Raw genomic sequence first — 24,327 nt, 5'->3', positions numbered from 1 at the left:
TTGCTAGTAAAAGGTTGGACCCTCTTTTGCCTTCAGAACCGCCTTAATTCTTCATGGCAGACTTTCAACAAGGTGTTGGAAACGTTCCTCAGAGATTCTAGTTGGTTATTTGAGTTCCTGTTGCCTTTCTATCATCTGGAACCAGTCTGCCCATTCTCCTCTGACCTCTCACATCAACAAGGCGTTTTCATCCACACAACTGACCACTCACTGGATATTTCCTCTTTTTCGGACCGTTCTTTGTGAACCCTAGAGATGGTTGTGTGTGAAAATCCCAGCAGATCAGCAGTTTCTGAAATACTCAGACCAGCCCGTCTGGCACCAACAACCACGCCACGTTCAAAGCCCCTTAAATCCCCTTTCTTCCCCATTCTGATGCTCAGTCTGCACTTCAGAAGGTTGTCTTGACCACCTCTACATACCTAAATGCAGTGAGTGCGGCTGTTTGATCGGCTGATTAGCTATTTGTGTTAACAAGCAATTGAACAGGTGTACCTAATAAAATGTATGTGTTATTTAAACTAATGGTTTGGTGAAACTCACACTTACAAAATTTCTAAATTTCTAAAGGCTAATGTTGCTGTTCACTGAAAGTCAATAGTCACCCAAATCCTTTCTGTAAACACATCCCTAAAATACCATTCAACCCACTCACACCGCATGTTCATGTGTTTTAGGACGTGGTGTAACTTTCTGTGAACTATAACGACTGCTGAACACAGCAAGCAGTAATTTCAGACACAGGTGTTGTGCCGAATTCTGACACCCCCTGCAGAATCTGACTCCTCTTCTTGCGCTTGCACATCATGTGGACATAGTAGATGCTAGATTATGGTTATGATCTCTGTTGTTTTTCTTTACAAAGAAATAGTTAGAAAAATTTGATAGTTATTTATTAAGAAAACAACATCAACAACAACAATCTTGTGACTTTAGTGCATACAAATCGGAGGCAATACAGAATGGCAACTACACTGTGAAGTTTTGTTCATTTTGATCACTCACATTGTCATCGCTGTCCAAAGAAAAACATGTTCCTCCATTTTTGTCTTTTTTTTCCTACATCATTTGAACTTGCCATTGTCTGAAAATTTTATTATGATTGGACAGATAGAAATGCCCCAAAATCACTTTGAATTAAATCTCTTTACACTAAGTTACGTTAAAGGTTAAGGCCGTTTTTGCCCTCTCCTGTAAAGTTAACGTTTTGGAAATACTTTTTTCTTTGGACATACTGTGTCCTTAATGAAAACCTGGATGTGGTTTGAGCAGGTTGAGAGACGTTTTGGGAATGTACAGTATTTAGAGAAAAGATTTGGGTGAGTATTGACTTCTAGTGATAGGAACATTAGTCTCACAGCCCCAGTGCTGAAGTAAAGAAGCAATGTTTGGACTCCAAGCTTTTTTTGGCCAAACGATTCCATCTGGAGTAAATGGAAAATTGTGTAAATTAGATTTTTCACTGAACGTTTCATGTGTATCTGAATACAAAGCCTTATTTTTGTTGCTAACATGGATGCCACTATTGTTGAGCCACGTCCAGGTGAAATAGCGTCACCTGCTGTTTTTAATTTATTTTCTCAAAATAATGATTAATCTTACTGAAAGAGTGATGATTCATTATGGCAACATACTCATCAATAGATTCTCCCACCTGGCAGAAATACCCTTTCATACAAAAACGGCTGTGAGAAAAACAGGGGTTTGTAAGTTATAGTAACACTTTATACTGAAGGTGTCATTTTCATTTTCATGGAAAGTTCTTAGTAGATGAGCCGTTACACTGGCCACCCCAACCAGTGCAAGGTGTTTTGACGATTGTCGATTAAAGCTGTACCATTTAAATTTGAGGGATTTGGAGACCCCTCTGGTCAAAATGTGTAACTGCATGCAATTACACAATGTGGGTTGTGCTTCGGACCTCTTCCCCAAACAGATTAATCTGATGCCGGCCAGCGAGGTTTTCAAAGAGAACGGAGTCAAAATTGGTGAAAGATGTTTCAAGGATGTGAGTAAATTATCTACTACTGTCATCACATCTTCATGAATATAATGTTGGTTTTGCATTTGAAACCTGAACACTGAGCCGCACATCCTTTTTTTGAGCCTGTGTGTGACATTACATTTACATTTACATTTATATTTATGGCATATGGCTGACGCTCTGCCCCCAGAGCGACTTAGAATTCAATCATTTTTTACACAGGTAGGCCAAGGAGTCTTGCCCAAGGACTCTTATTGTTATAGTGTAGGTGTTTGCCCAGGTGGGGATTAATATTATAGGGTGACTAACGGCAAAACCCCCTTATCATATTTCAGCTTGCTTTATTCTCCTGACTGATTGATGATACTTCTGTCAGTTTTAACAAAAAAAATCTTACATAGTGCAACTTTACCTCCTATGCCTCTTTGACCTAATCCGCCCTTTTATGTTATTTTTCAGTGAAACCAACTCAAGACAGATGATCCATCACATCTCTGAGCATGATGACATCACAACAGTAGGGAAATATCACTTAGAACTCAGAAAGAAATTTCACAAAGTGTCCCAAACGCTGTTGTTGTTACATGTCAGGATACATACAGTTTACTTAATGCAAATTGTCTGCTTTTACAATGGTCTTTGTTTCAGGTCTGAAACAGTTTTCCATAAGCGACAACATCAATAATACAAAGTTAATTTTAAAACATTCACGATATAAACGAATATAATACTGTTAATATTACTACTTCATCACCATTTCATCAAAGGCAGTGCTTTGGGGTTGTTCCATAAAAAGCACCTGTGTTTACATGGTTGGATATAACATAGCGATCCTCCAGGCTTGGAGTTTCAGCCTATCACTAACATGTCCAGTGGATGGTCAGGATCAGATGTAGTCTATAAAGATGCAAAACTCATGCTTAACCCTGAAACCGCAAGAATGATGACATGAATGCAAGCAGAAACATGGACATGATGCTGTTAGTTCTAGATGGCCAGGGTGTAGGGCTGGGTCTGTTTCGTTACTCATGATGAAGTGGGGTTAGATGGTTGACGGTCTCTATTGGTGCTCTGTCTTTTTGACTCTGCAAGGCTAGAAAACGCTGGACCACCACTGCCCAGTCAGTCACGTTCTCTACTCGCACTTGTCCTCCCACTCTGGGCATCTCAAAGGGGCTGCCTAAACAAAACACACAGGACAGAATTAGACAAAGAGCATAGTACGCGACATCAAACTGCATCTACGATACTCCAAAAAAGCACACGTGCAGATAGAATCCAGGCTTCTAGACAGCTGCTACTGCTGTTCTCAACTAGATGAGCACTTTTTTGTGTTTATACATAACAGCGTGTCATACATTGTCAGAAATGACATAAGCAAGTCTATAGAGATCACCTAACGCAGTTTGAGGTATGTGTTTCATGATCTTGACATGCAATTGCGTAATAATAAAGCCTCCTAAAGTTACTTGTTATTTACATTAGCCTAAATAATAAAACTTTCAAAAAGTGGTTGAAATGATGAGAAAATGGGACTCCTAACAACAAGGCCTGGTAGACCACCACAACTGTCCCCAGTGTCCCCTGGTTTTACAACCGTGTTGTAAAGTCCACAATATATGCTGCAGAGCATTAAGAGTAAAACAACCAGACTGAGAAACAGCTTCTTCCCTGAAGCAGTAAAACTCTTAAATTCCAGTTAGACAATCATTGCAATGGCACTTCATGTCCACTTTAATTACTGACGCTGCTGTTTATTCATGTTTTACTCACGCTGTTGTATTATTTATCTCTGCTGCTGTACTGAATGAGTGCCTCTACTATATCACCCCAATACATATCACTTTATACATCGGGATACATCTATGCACGCCTATGTCCACCTCACACCGACTGAAATCTACTCAATACTATGAAACAGCACAAAAAAAACCTTTAATGGATTAATCTTTCACACTAATGCTGCTCGTACGGACTACCGAGTGTACTGACGAAATAAGAACCCGTTTTCTGTCTAAACTGAGGGGCTGGCGGCTTATGTTCTTAACTAGAACCAGGCTGGTCAGCTAGTTAACAGGCTAAAAGAGCCTAAACAGCTCCATCATTAACATCACAGGCTTGAATTAAATTACTTACAGTTTGATTTATTGTAAAACAGTACAAAAGTCTAAAAATGTCACTTGAACGTCTTACACGCTTCAAATGTCTGTGTTTGTCAGACGTCACGTCAAACCCAGGCTAAATCCCAAACAGCTCCCTAAACAGAGTACCAGCTATGAAAGTTAAAAATTCTAACCCCTACAGCCAAACAGTGCATCATTTATTGAGTGTGGATGCGTCTGAATCCCAAACGACTATTTCTTAGTTGTATTTTGCTCTGTCGGGCTGCAGAATCCAGTATTTAAACTGTTATGTAGTGCACTATGTAGGGAGCAGGGAGCCATTGGAGATTCAGCCCCATTGTGAGAAGGGCTGCGCTGCTGGGCTGGTGCTAAATAAAGACTTGAGGTGGTAATTTAGCGATCAGAAAGTGCTTATGAAGCTAATGTTCCTAGATTAAACTGTGGCGTGTTATCATATGTTCAATGTTATACAACAAAAACATTCATGGATTGGTATAAACAGTGGTCCATGGTTGCTTTGCAATGGCGCCATACGCTAAAGGAACTACTTTTCTTGGCATTGTGCCTAAGAACACCCGTCCTATGATAAAATCACAGAAACGCATGACCGTTGTGGCTTACGGCTTTACAAACAAGCTCCACTCGTGCTTCAGATCGGAAAAAAATCCACAGGTGTTACTTTGAGAAACTGAAAGCGAGTCTCCTGAAAAGAACGGACGCTGTAATAGAGGTAAAGAGTGACGCACTACATACAGAAGAAATGGTGTTATAATTGATGAAACTTCTGTGATTTCTGCTTTTTGTTCTGACACTGAAAAATGAATCACTTCATACTTTAACACCCATTTGAATTAGTGACGGGTGGTCTCTGACTTTTGCACAGTGCTCTAAATAGTTAGATAACAATCCATTACACGCATTTCATTTTTATTTACTGAATGTGTTTCGTGGACATAAACCCAGCACTCACTTTCAGGGAGGATTTGGGTTCTCTTGTTTCCTCTGAGCCAGATGGTGGAGGTGTGTGCCACTGCATCCAGAGAGCGGTTATTTGGTAAGCCTTCAGCATCCTCTTCTTCACCCATTAGATCACGACGCTCCACTGAGCACAGCTTCCCTGTGGAGTCCCCAGAACAGTAAACGCATCAGACACACAAAAATAAAAAGATAACTACTATTCAAATTTCTCTCTGTGCATTAATAAGGAATTCCACATTCAACATTTCTGCACAATTAAGTAATTAAAACGCAATCAAAGTCATTCAGAGTGGCTAGAAATGCTCCACTCTAGAGCAACTAGAGAAACAGAATCGCAGTTGTTCACAATGGTGGCTGATAGGTACCAGACGTCTGACTCTAAACGCCTATAGGCATGTTGCCTGGTTCCCATTTTTTACACAGGTAGGCCAAGGCGGTGTTAGGAGTCTTGCCCAAGGACTCTTATTGGTATAGTGTAGGTGTTTGCCCAGGTGGGGATTAATATTATAGGGTAACTAACGGCAAAACCCCCTTATCATATTTCAGCTTGCTTTATTCTCCTGACTGATTGATGATACTTCTGTCAGTTTTAACAAAATTTTTCCCATTTTTAACTATTTTAACAGCTTCTGCAGGGAAAACCACGAGGCTGAAGTTGACTTGTTATTCGCTTGCTTCGTATTGCAATTTGCCATTCCACCTTAAATGGTGCAGCAACCAGATACTGCAGCGTAACTGCTGCACCATTTAAATAAGAATCTGGCAAAAAAAAAAAGTCAAGTTCAGCTTCGTACCTTCACCATCATGTTTTTTAAAATTAATTTCAAATTAGTGGTTGTTTTTAGGTGGCTAGTTTTATTTTAATCCGGCCACCCAATGTTTCCAAAAATCGTTGAAAATTATCTTCAAATAAATTTTTTTTTTTATGTTCAGTAGTACTTTTAAACTGCTTTTCATTTGTAGTTGCACTACTCTTTGTGTGCACTAGTATGCCTGTCATGTTTATCTGTCTACCATGAATTTTGTATTTTATTTGGAAGAGTTAAATAAATAATAATGGAGTAATATATAGCCATACACTGCTAATGTGCTGTCATTAAAAGGCTATAGTACTGTTACCCTTATTCAGTGTTATGGCCTAAAATTAGCTGAAGAATGCAGGCTGACGTGTTTAGGACTCAAAGATTAGGACTATTGACTTGGGACATGACTTGAGACTCGCTTGTACAGACTCAGGACCTACATCGTGACTCGACCACCTCGACTTGGGACTTGAACGTGAAGACTTAAGACTTATTTGTTTCTTGCAATTTAGTGACTTGTTCCCACCTCTGATAAATATGCCCCCTAAGCTTTCTGTGATGCACTGTCAGCATGGCTGCATATGTCATATGAAAACTCCAAAGCACTATAGAATAATTTTAACAATCCACATGGACATTACTTCATGATTAATTTGATTTAATTTGATGAAGTCACCTTTATTAGTCCCACAATGGGGAAATTTCACCTCTGCAATCTAACCCACCCATGCAGTGAATCACCACATACACACACTAGTAAAGACACACACTAGGGGCCAGTGAGTCGGGGGAAAGTAAGCAGCCCTATCCGCAGAGCAGTTGGGGGATAGGTGCCTTGCTCAAGTTCACCTACGGTCAGCTCAGGGGATTGAACCGTCGACCTTGCGATTGCAAGGCTGGTTCTGAAACCTCCAGCCCAACCACAAAATGAACAGTTATGCATAAACATAAGGTAAATCCTCACCTCCATGTTTGCAGAGGATCTTGATATAGAAGAAGAGGCTGGTGAGTAGGTTGAAAGGGGACGGTGTTCCAGACTTGCGGCTCATGTCTCTGATGAGGACAGCGCGCCCAAACTTCCACTCGGTGTCCGACTGGGCCTGGATGCGCTGGTAGGTGTCGCTCATCATGGCGATGAGCAGGTTAACCAGCACGATCACCGTCACCACCAGGTAGACCCCAAAGGCCAGGTGAGCCAAGACTGCCGCCGCAGCGGGGGAGCGGTCCAGAGGAGGGATGTCCTCTTGCTCGGTCAGGCCAAACAGAGCGAAGAAGAGCAGCACAGAGACATCCAGGGGGTTTAGCTCTATATCATGCTTGGTTTCTTCAACACTGCTATCGTTTCCCCTGCTTCTCCGAAGGTCACTTACTGGGTATACAGGCTGGCAGATGGCAGTGAGGCTGAGTGAGAAGGCAGTGTGGAAGAGTAGCAGGATGACGGCAAAGCGGCACAGGTCCTTCATCAGGTCCCTGATGATGATGGCCCATGGACCGAAGAGGTGGTGGAACGTTAGGAACTCCAGAAGCTGGATGAAGCCCAGTGTCATGGCAACTGCTAGCATTATATTGCGGGCAAACAGGCAATGCATGGGAGCTGAGGGCCACCTCTGGAGAGCGGTTGCCAGCAGGTGGCAGAGCAGGGCGGCAGCAGAGAAGCCCAGGAGAAGGAGCCTGACCCAGGCTAGACCGGCCCGCTCCCCAGGGTGGCTCAGCTCAGACACTAGCATCCCGCATAGCCAGGTCAGCAAGAGCCACTCGCACCATCCTGGGAGCAGGCGGCCTTCTGACAGAGGATTCACGGGTGGGTAGGCGACGGTGAGGATGAAGAGGGCCAGGAGGAAGACGTGGGACACCAGATGACTCATGAATTTTACAATTGGGACCGTGTTGAACCTGTGGAGAATGTGGATTCAGTCATATACCTTGCAAAGCTTTTCTTACTGGAAATGACACAGTACCATGAAATACATAATTTGTCCAAAAGTTTGTAGACACCTGCTCATCCTATGTTTTCTCCAAAATCAAGGAAATCAATGGGGAGTTTGTCCTCCTTTGCTGCAACAGAAGAACCTACTCTTCTAAGAAGACTTTACACTAGATGTCAGAACATTGCTGTGAGGATTTGACTGCATTCAGCCACAAGAGCATTAGTGATGTCAGGTATTGATGTTGGATAATCAGCTGTGAATCCCTCCAACTCATATCAAATGTATTGGGTGGAGCTCCATCACACAGAGAACACTTAGTATACTTAGAATACTTAGTATGACTGCTATTTAAACTAGGAACGCATGGATATGGGAATTGTGGGCTGATGCTGATATCCAATGTGTACTGGCAATGCTGAACTAAACACATTAATAAAATTTAGAAATTGGGACTAAATCTGCCTACATAAGTACTACAGAGAAATGTAATAGTAGTTTGTAGAGTGTTAGAAATGCAGTAAAATGAACGAAATGCAGATATTTTAGCACAATAAACCAGTATCACTTAAACATTCTGTTCTTTGGAGTTCAGTGAATATGATCAAATACTGGGTGGAAACATCTGCTATATTCTGAAAATGTCTGTCTTCTGTCTTTATATGAAATATTCCCTGGAACAAATTACTTACAAGCTATGTGAATAATACAGAATTATAAATGATTCTGATTTTCTTCTGATCATAAGCAAATTTATGGGAGCTGGAAGTGAATATTAGGGAAGATCATTATCAATGTTTATCATTAAGTAAAAGTAAAATCTTTGTTGTAAATGTGTTGACTGACTATGCATGAAAGTATGGCATGGCTGCAATGATCAGTAGGTAAATTCTGGTCGATGACATAATGCTCTACAATGCTCACATGATACAATACACCCGAGGAAGAATAAAGAGAACCAGCATCTGTTATTTCTGTGCATCACAATAGAAGAAACTGCTTGTTGACTGCTTCAATAACAGTCAATAAATTTGTACAGAAATAATCTGCTCCATAATACATCAGTCTACACTCACTGTCCATCTTATCAGCTCCACTTACTGTATAGCTGCACTTTGTAGTTCTACAGTTACAGACTGTAGTCCATCTGTTTCTCTGGTACTTTGTCACCCTGTTCTTCAGTGGTCAGGACCCCCCATGACGCTGCCCACAGGAGGCTGTTGGCTAGATATTTTTGGTTGGTGGACTATTCTCAGTCCAGCAGTGACACTGAGGTGTTTTAAAACTATGTCTGATCCAATCAGACCAGCGCAGCACACAGGAACACACCACCACGTCTGTGTTACTACATTGCTGAGAATGATCCACCACCCAAATAGTACCTGCTCTGTGAGGGTCCATGGGGGTCCTGACCACTGAAGAACAGGGTAACAAAGTATCAGAGAAACAGATGGACTACAGTCTGTAACTGTAGAACTACAAAGTGCAGCTACACAGTAAGTGGAGCTGATAAAATGGACAATGAGCGTAGAAACAAGGAGGTGGTCATAATGATATGCCTAATCTGTGTATACACCTTATTTGCAACTTAAGCTCAATTTTGGCCCGTCCCCTACTGAATATCAATGTTGGATTCAGGTCATTGAGAGTACCTGTGTTTAAGAGGCAGTGAGAGGACAAGCCAGAGTGGAGGACAGAGCAGCAGACTGAAGAACAGCAGCAAGATCCTCCACGAGTCCCATTGCAGGCTGCCGTACCACACCTCAGTCAGGTACTTCTGCACGGCAGGGTGGGCTACCACACCCTTCTGCCTCCCCTCTATCAGACAGTCCAGCACGCTGGCTCCCCGGTGGTCCACTGCCCTCAGGACCACTCCAGCTCCCTGGCCCTCGGCTGAGGAGGCCAGACTCAGGAGATCAGAGGCCATGGCCTCGCAGTGTTGAGCGGCCGCCTGCAGATGGGCAGAGCGCTCCTTCTCCCTCAAAGCGGCCAGGCTGAGGGCCCGGGACAGGCGCACGGCCATGGTCAGAGGAGTGGCAGCGTGAAGCACCAGCTCCTCCAGAGCTACGTTGGCATTCAGCCTCCCGCACACCATCAGGTCAAACACGAACTACAGGCAATAAACACAACATCAGGGATCTGTCTTACAAAGCAGGACATATGGCTTAGCTAGCTGTAGACTTCAATATAACTCTGTTTCACAATGGTTGGTCACTGTTATGAGGCCCCATAGGGGTGGGCAATATGGCAAAATATATCACAATACTCAAAGACACTTTCACGATACACATATCACAATATTTTGATACACATTTTGATACACAATGATTTTTATTTCACATGTATGATTAGGGACTTAACGTTTCACATACTGTACTACACTAAACACAATTAAGCAGGACTAACGACGCTCCCTTTTAATAAAATATACAGTTGGTCAGTCTTCTCTAACCACTTAACAAGCCTTGCCATCAGACAGGTTTTATTACACACACATTCTATAACCTAAGAACAGCTCAGCCAGTTTGTATTGAAGTCCCTGTAGTTACTGAATGATAAGCCTTAGTATGTGATAAGCCTGGGATTTTAAGGGGTTAAGTGAAGATGATGATCACAATATCAATAAAATAATATTTTGTTCACCTCCACACTGCAAAATAAAACAAACTGCTCAAAGGCTGCTTAAAACTGACTTAATTCAAATGTGTACATTGACTCCATATGAATATGTTACATCAACATAATCACTATGTGTAAGTACTTACTTCATTGACTTAATTTAAACTAAACCTGTCGCCTTTCATTTTAATTGGAACTGACATACACATTTAAGCGATGTACATTTTTTGTTTTTTTGAGTGTAGGGCTCCATCACCAGGTCAACTTAAGATGCACGTCTAACCTGCTCCAGCGCTGATTAAGTTTGGAAGTTAAGACGTCATCATAAACAGCTCTTTGACTAATCAGGGCAAACATCTGACCATTCAGAGTCCATGACTGAAGTGCCCTTGAGCAAGGCACCTAACCCCAAATTGCTCCCCGGGCGGCGTGGATAGGGCTGCCCACCGCTCCGGGCGAGTGTCCTCACTGCCCCCTAGTGTGTGTGTTCACTAGTGTGCATGTATTTGGGTGTTTCACTGCACGGATGGGTTAAATGCAGAGGTCTAATTTCACAGTGTGTAATGGTTGTAAATTCTAATTCTAATTCTAGTCTAACAGAGAAAGTCGTTAACTGGTGTTGCGAAACAAGTTAACCACGTTTCCATGTCAGGTTTTGCGAAGATGTAGCTGAATGTGCTTTGTGAGCATTAAATACAAACACAGTAAACATGACACAGTCAAATATAAACTACAAGCAACAAATTCAACACTACAGAAGATCATCAGACAGTAAATAAGCAACAGCATCAGATCAAAAACAAGCTAAATGAATACAAGAACAGAAAAATATTGGACCGGTATCAAAACTGGCTGATACTAAAGGTTCCAATGTCAGAGAAAAATGGCCGGTGTACACCAAATACAAACTACAGGTAAATATAACAATGCTAGAACCACCAATGTCAGTCACAGCACACCTCCACAGGGTCACATTCAGCAGCAACACACTGCTGCACGCTGTGGACTGAGACAGCACTGAAAGACTGAATGTACGCTGTGTAGTTGAGGAGTAGTAGAAGGAAGCTGAGCAGGTGTGGGCCAATGTTGCACAACTGAATGTTTTTCTGAATGCGCCCCTATTCCAACCCAAAATTCCACCAAACAGAAACACTCACGGGTACATACTGTGCAATACTGCCCTCTAGTGTTGCAAGAGGAAGCAAAAAAACAGTTACTGCCAGGTTTCCATCCACATTTTCCATGTGCATTTTGACATACTGAATAAAAAAAGCAAATATCAAATAAAATCACCATGAAAGTCTTATTCTTTTGTAGAGACTGATGGAAATACTGTCTAATTTGCATAATATTTTGCAACATTTCAGGTATTTGCTTGGATTTAGGTTGACAGGATGGAAAGCAGGGAAACAGAATTAATGTCAAATATTAAAAGTGAGGAAGAGGTTCGAAAAGATTAGATTATAACATAATATATTGATAATAATTTAGAGGACAAAGACTAAAGATCTGTTTTTCAATGCTGTTGGACCTCCCTGAACGCAGAGTTGGAGTTACCAAATGTTTATTAGTGTATTATTGTAATAATACTTTATTACTCTACTCTTTCAAGATATATGTATATTATTATATGTTGCACAACTTTTGTTGTACATAATGCCCATGTTGTTGTTATTTTTCTGCCCTGGTCTGACAATTAAGCTGTTTTTCCGCACACTAATCAAACATCAGTTGATTTCTTTATCTTCTTCTTCTTCTTCTTCTTTCGGCTGCTCCCTTTAGGGGTCGCCACAGCAGATCATCTGCCTCCGTCTTGCCCTATCCATTGCCTCCTCTACTTTCACACCAACCATCTCCATGTCCACCTTCACTACATCCATAAACCTTCTCTGAGGTCTACCTCTTCTGCTTCTACCTGGCAGCTCCATCTCCAACATTCTTTGCCCAATATATCCACTATTCCTCCTCAACACATGTCCAAACCATCTCAACCTGGCCTCTCTGGCTTTATCTCCAAACTGCTCCACCTTCACTGTCCCTCTGATCTGCTCATTTCTAATCTTGTCCATCCTTTTCACTCCCAACGAAAATCTCAGCATCTTCATCTCCGCCACCTCCAGCTCAGCCTCCTGTCTTTTAGACAGAGCCACAGTCTCCAAACCACACATCATAGCAGGACGCACTACTGTCTTGCAAACCTTCCCTTTCACTCTTGCTGCTATCCTTCTGTCACACATCAGCCCTGACACCCGTCTCCACCCACTCCATCCTGCCTGCACCCTCTTCTTCACCTGTTTTCTGTCCATTGCTCTGGATGGTTGACCCGAGATATTTGAAGTTGATTTCTTTATGGAGAATGAAAAACACGGCTAAAGGGGGTATGAGTGATGTTCGCTTCACCTTTTTGTCCTCTAGAAGACGCAGCGTGTTGTTGTCCCGTTGGTGGAGCAAGAAGCTGACCGTGGCCTGGTGGGTCTCCTCGGCCGCGTACTGCAACGGGGTGCGGCTGGCGTGGCACTCAGCCCGTGCAGACGCTCCGCTTTCCACCAGGAAACGTACCACCTGCAGACAGCCGGCTTTAGCCGCATAGTGCAGAGCAGTCCAGCCACCCTGGAGGCCAAAATAAAGAGGCTGAGCACACTGCACAAGGGGGCACCTGGAATTTACACACGCTTTCCTATATCAACGAACCCTATACTTAATTGCAAGAGTCAATACATTAAATTATTGATCATCTCAACAACTGAAATATGCTGACATTAAAAAAACTGGTGGAATTGCCCTTTATGTAAACTCTAATTGCTTTGCCTTTGTGGTTTCTGACACTGTGTGACACACTGTTACCTATAAAAATAGACGCGCCATAGCTGAAAACAGTACTAGTAAAAATACTCATGGCTAAATTTTGTGATGTAAGTAATATGTTGTTGATGTCTGACCTTGTCAGTGTGGTTAATGTCAGCTCCCTGGCCCAGCAGGACCCTCACTGTGGCCACATGCCCATGTGCGGAGGCCAGATGCAGGCAGGTCCGCCCTCGGCGGTCCCTGAGGTGCAGCAGTGAGGCAGACCTGCTGAGCAGCAGACCAACCACAGCCGTGTGACCACTCCGAGCAGCCAGGTGCAGAGGAGTCAGACCCTGCAACACAAATGTGCACGCTAGTCACTTTCCATACTTGGATATAGTTAAATGTTCACATAAGACCATCGGACATCTAACCAGGACTACCGAACTCTTAATGTTGTATTGTTACTCTGCAGGCAGCATCATATTAGGAGCACCGAATTCTCTAAGCTGTTATATCTTGCCTCCACTGAATTGCAAAGGCATTAAGAACCCAACATATCGCTGTTGTCGGGAGAAAACCTTGTATCTCCATTTTTAACATTTTTTAGTTTTTGACATAATTGAAAACGCCGTTTGCTCTTTACAATGTCCGTGAATCTTATGATGATCGGACTAAAAGAAACGGTGCAAAACGCCTTGGAAAAAAGTCTGGTTCCATTGACTTACATTAAAAGTAAAGTAGGTAGTAGCAGAGACCCATTACAGCAGAGACTTATTACAGCAGACATCTATTACAGCAGAGATCTACTACAGCAAAGACCCATTACAGCAGAGACCCATTACAGCAGAGCTCTATTACAGCAGAGACCTATTACAGCAGAGCTCTATTACAGCAGAGACCTATTACAGCAGAGACCCATTACAGCAGAGACCTATTACAGCAGAGACCTATTACAGCAGAGCTCTATTACAGCAGAGATCTATTACAGCAGAGACCCATTACAGCAGAGACCTATTACAGCAGAGCTCTATTACAGCAGAGATCTATTACAGCAGAGACCCATTACAGCAGAGACCTATTACAGCAGAGACCTATTACAGCAGAGATCTATTACAGCAGAGACCCATTACAGCAGAGCTCTATTACAGCAGAGATCTATTACAGCAGAGATCTATTACAGCAGAGACCCATTACAGCAGAGCTCTATTACAGCAGAGATCTATTACAGCAGAGCTCTATTACAGCAGAGATCTATTACAGCAGAGCTCTATTACAGCAGAGATCTATTACAGCAGAGACCCATTACAGCAGAGACCTATTACAGCAGAGAACTATTACAGCAGAGACCTATTACAGCAGAGACCCATTACAGCAGAGACCTATTACAGCAGAGAACTATTACAGCAGAGATCTATTACAGCAGAGACCCATTACAGCAGAGACCCATTACAGCAGAGCTCTATTACAGCAGAGACCTATTACAGCAGAGCTCTATTACAGCAGAGACATATTACAGCAGAGATCTATTACAGCAGAGATCTATTACAGCAGAAACCCATTACAGCAGAGCTCTATTACAGCAGAGCTCTATTACAGCAGAGACCTATTACAGCAGAGACCTATTACAGCAGAGCTCTATTACAGCAGAGCTCTATTACAGCAGAGATCTATTACAGCAGAGCTCTATTACAGCAGAGATCTATTACAGCAGAGATATTTTACAGCAGAGCTCTATTACAGCAGAGATCTATTACAGCAGAGACCCATTACAGGAGAGACCTATTACAGCAGAGCTCTATTACAGCAGAGATCTATTACAGCAGAGACCCATTACAGGAGAGACCTATTACAGCAGAGATCTATTACAGCAGAGATCTATTACAGCAGAGCTCTATTACAGCAGAGATATTTTACAGCAGAGCTCTATTACAGCAGAGATCTATTACAGCAGAGACCCATTACAGCAGAGACCTATTACAGCAGAGACCTATTACAGCAGAGCTCTATTACAGCAGAGAACTATTACAGCAGAGCTCTATTACAGCAGAGATCTATTACAGCAGAGACCCATTACAGCAGAGCTCTATTACAGCAGAGATATTTTACAGCAGAGCTCTATTACAGCAGAGCTCTATTACAGCAGAGATCTATTACAGCAGAGCTCTATTACAGCAGAGCTCTATTACAGCAGAGAACTATTACAGCAGAGCTCTATTACAGCAGAGATCTTTTACAGCAGAGCTCTATTACAGCAGAGACCCATTACAGCAGAGACCTATTACAGCAGATATCTATTACAGCAGAGACCTATTACAGCAGAGATCTATTACAGCAGAGACCTATTACAGCAGAGACCCATTACAGCAGAGACCTATTACAGCAGAGATCTATTACAGCAGAGATCTTTTACAGCAGAGATCTATTACAGCAGAGATCTATTACAGCAGAGACCCATTACAGCAGAGACCCATTACAGCAGATATCTATTACAGCAGAGACCTATTACAGCAGAGATCTATTACAGCAGAGACCTATTACAGCAGAGACCCATTACAGCAGATATCTATTACAGCAGAGCTCTATTACAGCAGAGATCTATTACAGCAGAGACCCATTACAGCAGAGACCTATTACAGCAGAGCTCTATTACAGCAGAGATCTATTACAGCAGAGCTCTATTACAGCAGAGATCTATTACAGCAGAGCTCTATTACAGCAGAGCTCTATTACAGCAGAGATCTATTACAGCAGAGCTCTATTACAGCAGAGCTCTATTACAGCAGAGATCTATTACAGCAGAGCTCTATTACAGCAGAGATCTATTACAGCAGAGATCTATTACAGCAGAGCTCTATTACAGCAGAGATCTATTACAGCAGAGATCTATTACAGCAGAGCTCTATTACAGCAGAGCTCTATTACAGCAGAGATCTATTACAGCAGAGATCTATTACAGCAGAGATCTATTACAGCAGAGCTCTATTACAGCAGAGATCTATTACAGCAGAGATCTATTCCACAGAGATCTTTTACAGCAGAGATCTATTACAGCAGAGATCTATTACAGCAGAGCTCTATTACAGCAGAGATCTATTACAGCAGAGCTCTATTACAGCAGAGATCTATTCCACAGAGATCTTTTACAGCAGAGATCTATTACAGCAGAGATCTATTACAGCAGAGCTCTATTACAGCAGAGATCTATTACAGCAGAGCTCTATTACAGCAGAGACCTATTACAGCAGAGATCTATTCCACAGAGATCTTTTACAGCAGAGATCTATTACAGCAGAGATCTATTACAGCAGAGCTCTATTACAGCAGAGATCTATTACAGCAGAGCTCTATTACAGCAGAGCTCTATTACAGCAGAGATCTATTACAGCAGAGATCTATTACAGCAGAGCTCTATTACAGCAGAGATCTATTACAGCAGAGATCTATTACAGCAGAGACCTATTACAGCAGAGCTCTATTACAGCAGAGATCTATTACAGCAGAGCTCTATTACAGCAGAGATCTATTACAGCAGAGCTCTATTACAGCAGAGATCTATTACAGCAGAGATCTATTCCACAGAGATCTTTTACAGCAGAGATCTATTACAGCAGAGATCTATTACAGCAGAGCTCTATTACAGCAGAGATCTATTACAGCAGAGCTCTATTACAGCAGAGATCTATTACAGCAGAGATCTATTACAGCAGAGATCTATTACAGCAGAGATCTATTACAGCAGAGATCTATTACAGCAGAGATCTATTACAGCAGAGCTCTATTACAGCAGAGATCTATTACAGCAGAGCTCTATTACAGCAGAGACCTATTACAGCAGAGATCTATTCCACAGAGATCTTTTACAGCAGAGATCTTTTACAGCAGAGCTCTATTACAGCAGAGCTCTATTACAGCAGAGATCTATTACAGCAGAGATCTATTACAGCAGAGACCCATTACAGCAGAGCTCTATTACAGCAGAGACCTATTACAGCAGAGATCTATTACAGCAGAGACCTATTACAGCAGAGATCTATTCCACAGAGCTCTATTACAGCAGAGACCCATTACAGCAGAGATCTATTACAGCAGAGATCTATTCCACAGAGCTCTATTACAGCAGAGATCTATTACAGCAGAGCTCTATTACAGCAGAGATCTATTACAGCAGAGATCTATTCCACAGAGATCTTTTACAGCAGAGATCTATTACAGCAGAGATCTATTACAGCAGAGATCTATTACAGCAGAGATCTATTACAGCAGAGCTCTATTACAGCAGAGATCTATTACAGCAGAGCTCTATTACAGCAGAGACCTATTACAGCAGAGATCTATTCCACAGAGATCTTTTACAGCAGAGATCTTTTACAGCAGAGCTCTATTACAGCAGAGCTCTATTACAGCAGAGATCTATTACAGCAGAGATCTATTACAGCAGAGACCCATTACAGCAGAGCTCTATTACAGCAGAGACCTATTACAGCAGAGATCTATTACAGCAGAGACCTATTACAGCAGAGATCTATTCCACAGAGCTCTATTACAGCAGAGATCTATTACAGCAGAGCTCTATTACAGCAGAGATCTTTTACAGCAGAGATCTATTACAGCAGAGATCTATTACAGCAGAGCTCTATTACAGCAGAGATCTATTACAGCAGAGATCTATTCCACAGAGATCTTTTACAGCAGAGATCTATTACAGCAGAGATCTATTACAGCAGAGCTCTATTACAGCAGAGATCTATTACAGCAGAGCTCTATTACAGCAGAGATCTATTACAGCAGAGATCTATTCCACAGAGATCTTTTACAGCAGAGACCCATTACAGCAGAGCTCTATTACAGCAGAGATCTATTACAGCAGAGCTCTATTACAGCAGAGATCTATTACAGCAGAACTCTATTACAGCTGATGTCATCTGCAGTTTTTCCTTAATGAACTTTGAATGTATATCAGAATATATGTCACAAAAACAATCAAATATCAAATTTTGTCCATTTTCATACTAATTAATTTAGTTGAAAACACAAGAATTATCATTCCTGTATTACTCCTGTTTCTTTTATTTGTAATTTTAGACTTACTTTACCCTAGAACTTAAAACCCCAGGGGTCCAGCATAGTTTTGTGGTGTCCCAGGTTTAACACATCTACGAATCCCAGTTAGAGAAGCAAAATCACTGAACAGCACTAGAGGACTAAAGTTCCAGTTTTCTGTGCTGTAGTCTTAGTTCTCATTCTCTATGTTGCACCTTACTTTGTGTGTATTTGTGTATGCCTGTGTGTATGTTAAGTGGTGGTATCTAGGGGGACTTGCCTCTGAGTCTGTTTCAGCATCAGCCTGCACTCCAGATGAATTCAGAAGCAAGCGCACCACGTTCTCATGCCCAGACTGAGCTGCTAGGTGCAAGGGAGTATATCCTGACTGCACACAACCACACAGAAAATAAATAAACTCATATTACATATGGAAAAAATACTACTGTGCATATACTGCAAAATATAAGGCTGAGAAACCAACATATATGTATATAGAAAATATAAAACAAATGAAACAAAAAATAAACCAAAAAGACAGCACTCGTACATAAGGTAAATTAGAGTGATGTCAAATTTGAGCCCTCTTTCTGGAAATGTGCAATCGCATGCGACGAGCAGAACATTGTGTAACATCAGCTGTGCTTATTTCAAAACTAATAGAAGTGTTGCTTGAGCAACTTTTTCCATTTTCGAAAAAAGGCAAGTCTATTTCTACAGCGCTGTGAAAAGTGTTCTCATACGATCCCCATACGAAATGTCATACAAAACACAGCGAACATGAGGAAATGCAAAAGCACTAAATATTCTAAATGAAAATTTCACTTATTGAAGAAAACCAAAATGTAAAAGTTTGTGGCCCTCTAAATTTTAATCACTGGTTGTGCCACCTTTAGCACCAACAACTGCAACCAAATGTTTCTACAACAGGAGGTCAGTCTTGCACATAGCTGTGCAGGTATTAAATTCAGCTTTAAAGGCTAAAGGCTGCTGATTATTCGAATAAGTAAGCGAACAGCTAGTTTCACCTTCATATCACTGAAGAATTAGGGGTGGGTGATAATAAATAACCCCCGTCCCCCGGCCCCCCTCTGAAGGCATATGGTGGGGCAAGGTGACAGTTGAAAACAATGAGCTGGGGTAAAAATAAGAAATGGGATTGGACTTTTGGGATTAGTCTTTTGCTCTGGATCGAAGAGTTATGACCGGACCTTCTCCAGCTGGATTATCAGGTGGAGCGCAGAATTCATGGATCCATCGGTTACAGAAAATCGTGGAGTGCTGAGTTAGCTTTACGGCAGTTGTAATGTCCATGCCTTCCAAAAAGTTCTACTTTGTACTCCTCATTATTCCCGAATATTATTCCAAAAGGCTTGAGAGACCAGCCTTAATGTTCCCCTTGGTTAGTGTTTTTCCCCTTTCAGCTCTCCTGTTGATACCATTTTAGCTCTTTTTCTAATAGTGAAATCATGAATGCAGTTTCTTAGATGACTGACTGAGCTCTTTTGTGACTTTACGGATGAGTTGTCTTAGAGGAATTTTGCTAGGCTGGCCACTTCTGGGAAGATGCATCACTGTTCCAAGATCCCTCTATGTGGAGATGACAGTCTAAACGGTGGTTTGCTGGAGTGCCAAAGCTTTGTAACACTTTCCAGACCAACATATTCATATAACCTTCTTTCTTTCCTCTTCCACTCACACTTGGGCGTGTCGACTTTAATTGATCCCAATTATCAACAACATTCCACACAAAGTGCAGGTTGGTGCTGGATAACCTTTTTCCTTCAAAAAAATGAAAATAATCATTGAAAAAATGCTTTAATACCTTAAATAATTAATTGTGGCAAATATGCAAAAAAGTCAATCCAGACTCATCAAAACACTCATCTGGAGCTTTGATTGGTCAGGATGCTCACAGCATGGTACGAGGCTCATTTAGACCTAGCAGACGTCTGTAATATCGCTACCGTAGAAGCCAATATCTCGATAACCAGGAATACATGCTTGCACACATAGACAGAAGTATGAATTCTGATATTTGACCTGCTATCAGTGATATTAGTGGTTTAGTGTATGCTGTGGAAGTCCAGACTGGGGTCACCTCAGTGGAGAGCTGGTGTTTCCTCGTGCTGTCTCTGCTGCTGCTGCTCCCCGTGGGCAGCTCACTGCGGATAGCTGCTGGGACTTTGGTCAAAATCTCCCTCACAAAGTCCACTTGTCCGAAACAGGCTGCCACATGTAGAGCCGTTAGCCCCGTCTACACTCAGACACAGTAAAAATGATTTAATTTCCTTTTCTGTTAACACCCACTGTGTTTACTGCACCAGCATCCAATGGGTGTGTGATGGATGTGTGACTAAGTCCTATCCCTCCCAGAAGCCACAGAGCAGCCCACACAGAGGACACGGGCCCACTCACCACAAGACCAATGTGCATTTATTTCCAGTCAAACTGGGTATAAGTAGAAGTCATTTGTTTTTCAGAGACAAAAAAGAGCAGAAAACACATTTCACAGAGGCCTCAACAACAAAATACAATATCAGTATTTATTGTGTCCACGCTTTTCCTTGATTACAGCTTCCATACTTTTCTGAAGACTCAGGAAATCTGCAGGGAGATTTTTCCACACCCACCTGTTGAGGTCTGGACTCTGGGGTGGTCAGTCCACTGTTCTAAGAATATCAGCAGCTTCTTTGTTTGACGTGTCCGTCTCCTTTTCTCAGTGAGGTTCTTCTTGAACAGCTACACATCCTTTCAGACCCACAGCGCTGAGTCGTCTTCTCACAGTGGAAGGATGGATGTGGACTGTTTCAGATCTGAAGCAGCTTGATTTTCTCCTCCCTCTCAAAGACGAAAGCTTTAAGCGCTGTTTATCTGACGGGGTCTGTGTTGGTGGTCTAACAGGTCTTGCATGGTTGTTAGGAGGCCCATTTTCTATGTTTTTCTATTTTAATCCTTTTTCAAAACTCCTGTTTTTTCACTTCTTTTTCTTTGCCTTTCTCCTTCGTTACACATATTTAGCCTCCTCATTAATAACTTCTATCAAATAAATAACTTAAATGAAGGGTGGTCTCTGATTTTTGCACAGAAATGCATGTGCTATATAAACTGAACTGACCTCTTTGTTAAGCACACTTTCTTGTATCAATACTTTTTTTGACCATTTTATCAGCACCTCTAACCCTACAGGTGCACGTTGCAGTTCTACAGTTACAGACTGTAGTCCATCTGTTTCTCTGATACTTTGTTAGCCCCATTTTACCCTGTTTTTCAATGGTCAGGACCCCCCATGGACCCTCACAGAGCAGGTACTGTTTGGGTGGTGGATCATTCTCAGCACTGCAGTAAAACTGATGTGGTGGTGATGTGTTCAGACACGGCGGTGCTGCTGGAGTTTTTAAACACTGTGTCCACTCACTGCCCACTCTAACAGACACACTTACCTTGATGGTCCACCTTGTAGCACAGTTTGTGTTGGTCATCCTCTAGTCCTTACACAGTGGTCACAGGACGCTGCTGGCTGGATATTTTTGGTTATTGGACTATTCTCAGTCCAGCAGTGACATCGAGGTAAAAACATATGAGCAATGCTGTGTCTGATCCACTCGTACAAGCGCAACACACCAACATGTCACCACCACTCAAATGATACCTACTCTGTGGTGGTCCTGTGGGGGTCCTGACCATTGAAGAACAGGGCCACAAAGTACGCAGAGAAACAGATGGACTACAGTCTGTAATTGTAGAACTACAAAAAACTCCTATATGGTAAGTGGAGCCCACCTGTGTGTATGTATATTCTGTTGTTTTGATTTTTTAAAAATACAACATGGAGCATATTAGCCTGGTTTTCTCTGGTTTTCCTACACAATCCATTAAAAAACAAACACACGCACACCTTGGAGCTGATGATCTTCAGAGAGACGCTGGCTTTCAGGACCTCCATAATGTGTGTGTGTCCACTCTGAGCAGCCAGGTGGACAGCAGTCATTCCCTCCTGCAGTCACACATTAGCACAGGACAATGTGTTGAGCTTTGATATTGTTGGGTACTTTGTAAACACATGCTACAGTTGTTATCTGACGCTATAAGCATGTTTGGTTACTGATACTGTATGAACTCACTAAATCCTCCTCTGCAGCTGAAGCTCCTGCCTCCAGAAGAACCTTGACGACCTCTGTGTGACCTCCTGCAGCAGCCAAATGCAGAGGACACGAGCCATTAGCCTGTGGAGGCAGACAGTTATTAATCCTATTTTAACAGGTGTGTCTAATAACTGTTACGAGGATAAATACTTGTGTTAATAAACATTATATAACACACACAGCAACACTCTGAAAATTGAAAAGAATAATAAATGAAATAAAGAACGGATGCATCTGTCTCCCTTTAAATGATTAAAAAATATGCTTACTTGCAGAGATTTCTCCAGATTCTCTGAATCTTTTGACGATATTATGGACTGTAGATGATGAAATCCCTAAATTCCTTGCAATTGCATGTTGAGAAACGTTGTTCTTAAACTGTTGGACTATTTGCTCACGCAGATGTTCACAAAGTGGTGAACCTCGCCCGTCCTTGCTTGTGAACGACTGAGCCTTTCAGGGATGCTCCCTTTATCCCCAATCATGACCCTCACCTGTTTCCAATTAACCTGCTCACCTGTGGAATGTTCCAAACAGGTGTTTTTTGAGCATTCCTCAACTTTCCCAGTCTTTTGTTGCCCCTGTCCCAACTTCTTTGGAACGTGTTGCAGGCATCAAATTCAAAATGAGTGAATATTTGCAAAAAACAAAAAAGTTTATCCGTTTGAACATTAAATATCTCGTCTTTGTAGTGTATTCAATTGAATATAGGTTGAAAAGGATTTGCAAATCATCGTGTTCTGTTTTTATTTATGTTTTACACAACGTCCCAACTTCATTGGAATTGGGGTTGTAAAAAGAACATTCTGGTTTGGTTTGTGTGATCATTCAATTGCTTTAAGTGACCTTAAGCCTTTGGGGCTTGCTGACCTTGTTGTGCAGTGTGGTCAGCCCTCCCTGGCTGAACTTGAGCAGTTCTCGAATGACAGCCACGCTGCCCTTGGCTGCTGCGATGTGAGTGCATGTAGCTCCCTCCACGCTGGCCAGTGTGGCTAACTCAGGCCTGTGCTTCAGAAAGAGCTTCACCACCTCAGAGTGGTCATTCTCTGCTGCCAGGTGAAGAGGGGTCTGTCCATGCTGCAGGAACACACACACACACACACACGTACAGACTTGTTTAGGACACACTAGGACTTATCGTAAGCTATAAAAAGTAACGAAATAATGTAGTGTAGCTGAAGGCAGTGTGTAGCCACTTCCGACAAACATTTGAGAAGAATTTGAGAAGGTAACTGTACTAGAGAGACGGAAAGACGATGCCGAATAAATACTCACGATATCTGTAGCAGTGAGGTCAGCTCTGAGGTTTAACAAACTGCTGCACACGTCTAACTGTCCACTTATAGCGGCTAAGTGTAGAGGAGTCTGTTTACTCTGTGAGAGAAAAATTACTCATTAAAAAAACCCACAAAAAACTGTTTACAAACTCCCTCATTATTCCATAACTCGGTCATTACAATGTAAACAAAAGGGTTTAATGTGAAATGATACTTGGTTCCTATGCCCACCATTGTGAATAATTCTGAGTCTTTCATATGCATTTCAACCACTCTGAACGACATTATTTACATCTTAACTGTTTAATTATGCATACATTTATGCAGAAATAATCTCCCCTGGGCTGCACAATATAAAAAACACTATACAGCGTCTACGTCTTGCACTGTAATAAAACCACAGAGCAGTACTGATGTGAACTCTCGTGTCCTGTATGACTTTGACCACTTACATTTGTGGATCACATGACCACTGTGATTTAAAACCACCCAAAAAAAAATCAGAAGGTGGTCAGGATGCTCACAGCTCATGGTAAAAACCATTGTGATTGGCTGGAGGATGTGGTATCAGTACTGTAAAGGTCAGTATGACGATAAAGATGAAAATCTACTGCGTGTCTCTAAAGAGGGCATGGTCATTTTCCAC

The 24,327-nt window shown here is 42.0% G+C and overlaps 1 protein-coding gene across 1 annotated transcript in view; it reads right to left on the bottom strand.

Annotated features, from left to right (window-relative positions):
* Positions 1 to 932: 932 nt before the first annotated feature.
* Positions 933 to 24,327, bottom strand: part of trpn1 (transient receptor potential cation channel, subfamily N, member 1) — a 70,773-nt gene continuing 47,378 nt past the window's right edge. The window contains exons 18-29 of the mRNA XM_017700601.2: positions 23,680 to 23,778; positions 23,275 to 23,481; positions 22,384 to 22,485; positions 22,158 to 22,256; positions 20,361 to 20,516; positions 18,540 to 18,647; positions 13,372 to 13,569; positions 12,833 to 13,042; positions 9,466 to 9,923; positions 6,853 to 7,781; positions 5,078 to 5,224; positions 933 to 3,164 (exon numbers count right to left, since the gene is read on the bottom strand). Coding sequence (XP_017556090.1) covers positions 3,007 to 3,164; positions 5,078 to 5,224; positions 6,853 to 7,781; positions 9,466 to 9,923; positions 12,833 to 13,042; positions 13,372 to 13,569; positions 18,540 to 18,647; positions 20,361 to 20,516; positions 22,158 to 22,256; positions 22,384 to 22,485; positions 23,275 to 23,481; positions 23,680 to 23,778 — 2,871 coding nt within the window. The 3' untranslated portion in view covers positions 933 to 3,006. The remainder of the gene's footprint in view (positions 3,165 to 5,077; positions 5,225 to 6,852; positions 7,782 to 9,465; positions 9,924 to 12,832; positions 13,043 to 13,371; positions 13,570 to 18,539; positions 18,648 to 20,360; positions 20,517 to 22,157; positions 22,257 to 22,383; positions 22,486 to 23,274; positions 23,482 to 23,679; positions 23,779 to 24,327) is intronic.

Source organism: Pygocentrus nattereri, chromosome 1 (genome assembly GCF_015220715.1).
Source record: "Pygocentrus nattereri isolate fPygNat1 chromosome 1, fPygNat1.pri, whole genome shotgun sequence".
In the NCBI taxonomy this organism is placed as follows: Eukaryota; Metazoa; Chordata; class Actinopteri; order Characiformes; family Serrasalmidae; genus Pygocentrus; species Pygocentrus nattereri.
The sequence above is the reverse complement of the archived record's forward strand: the minus strand, read 5'-3'. Positions and strand labels throughout refer to the sequence as shown.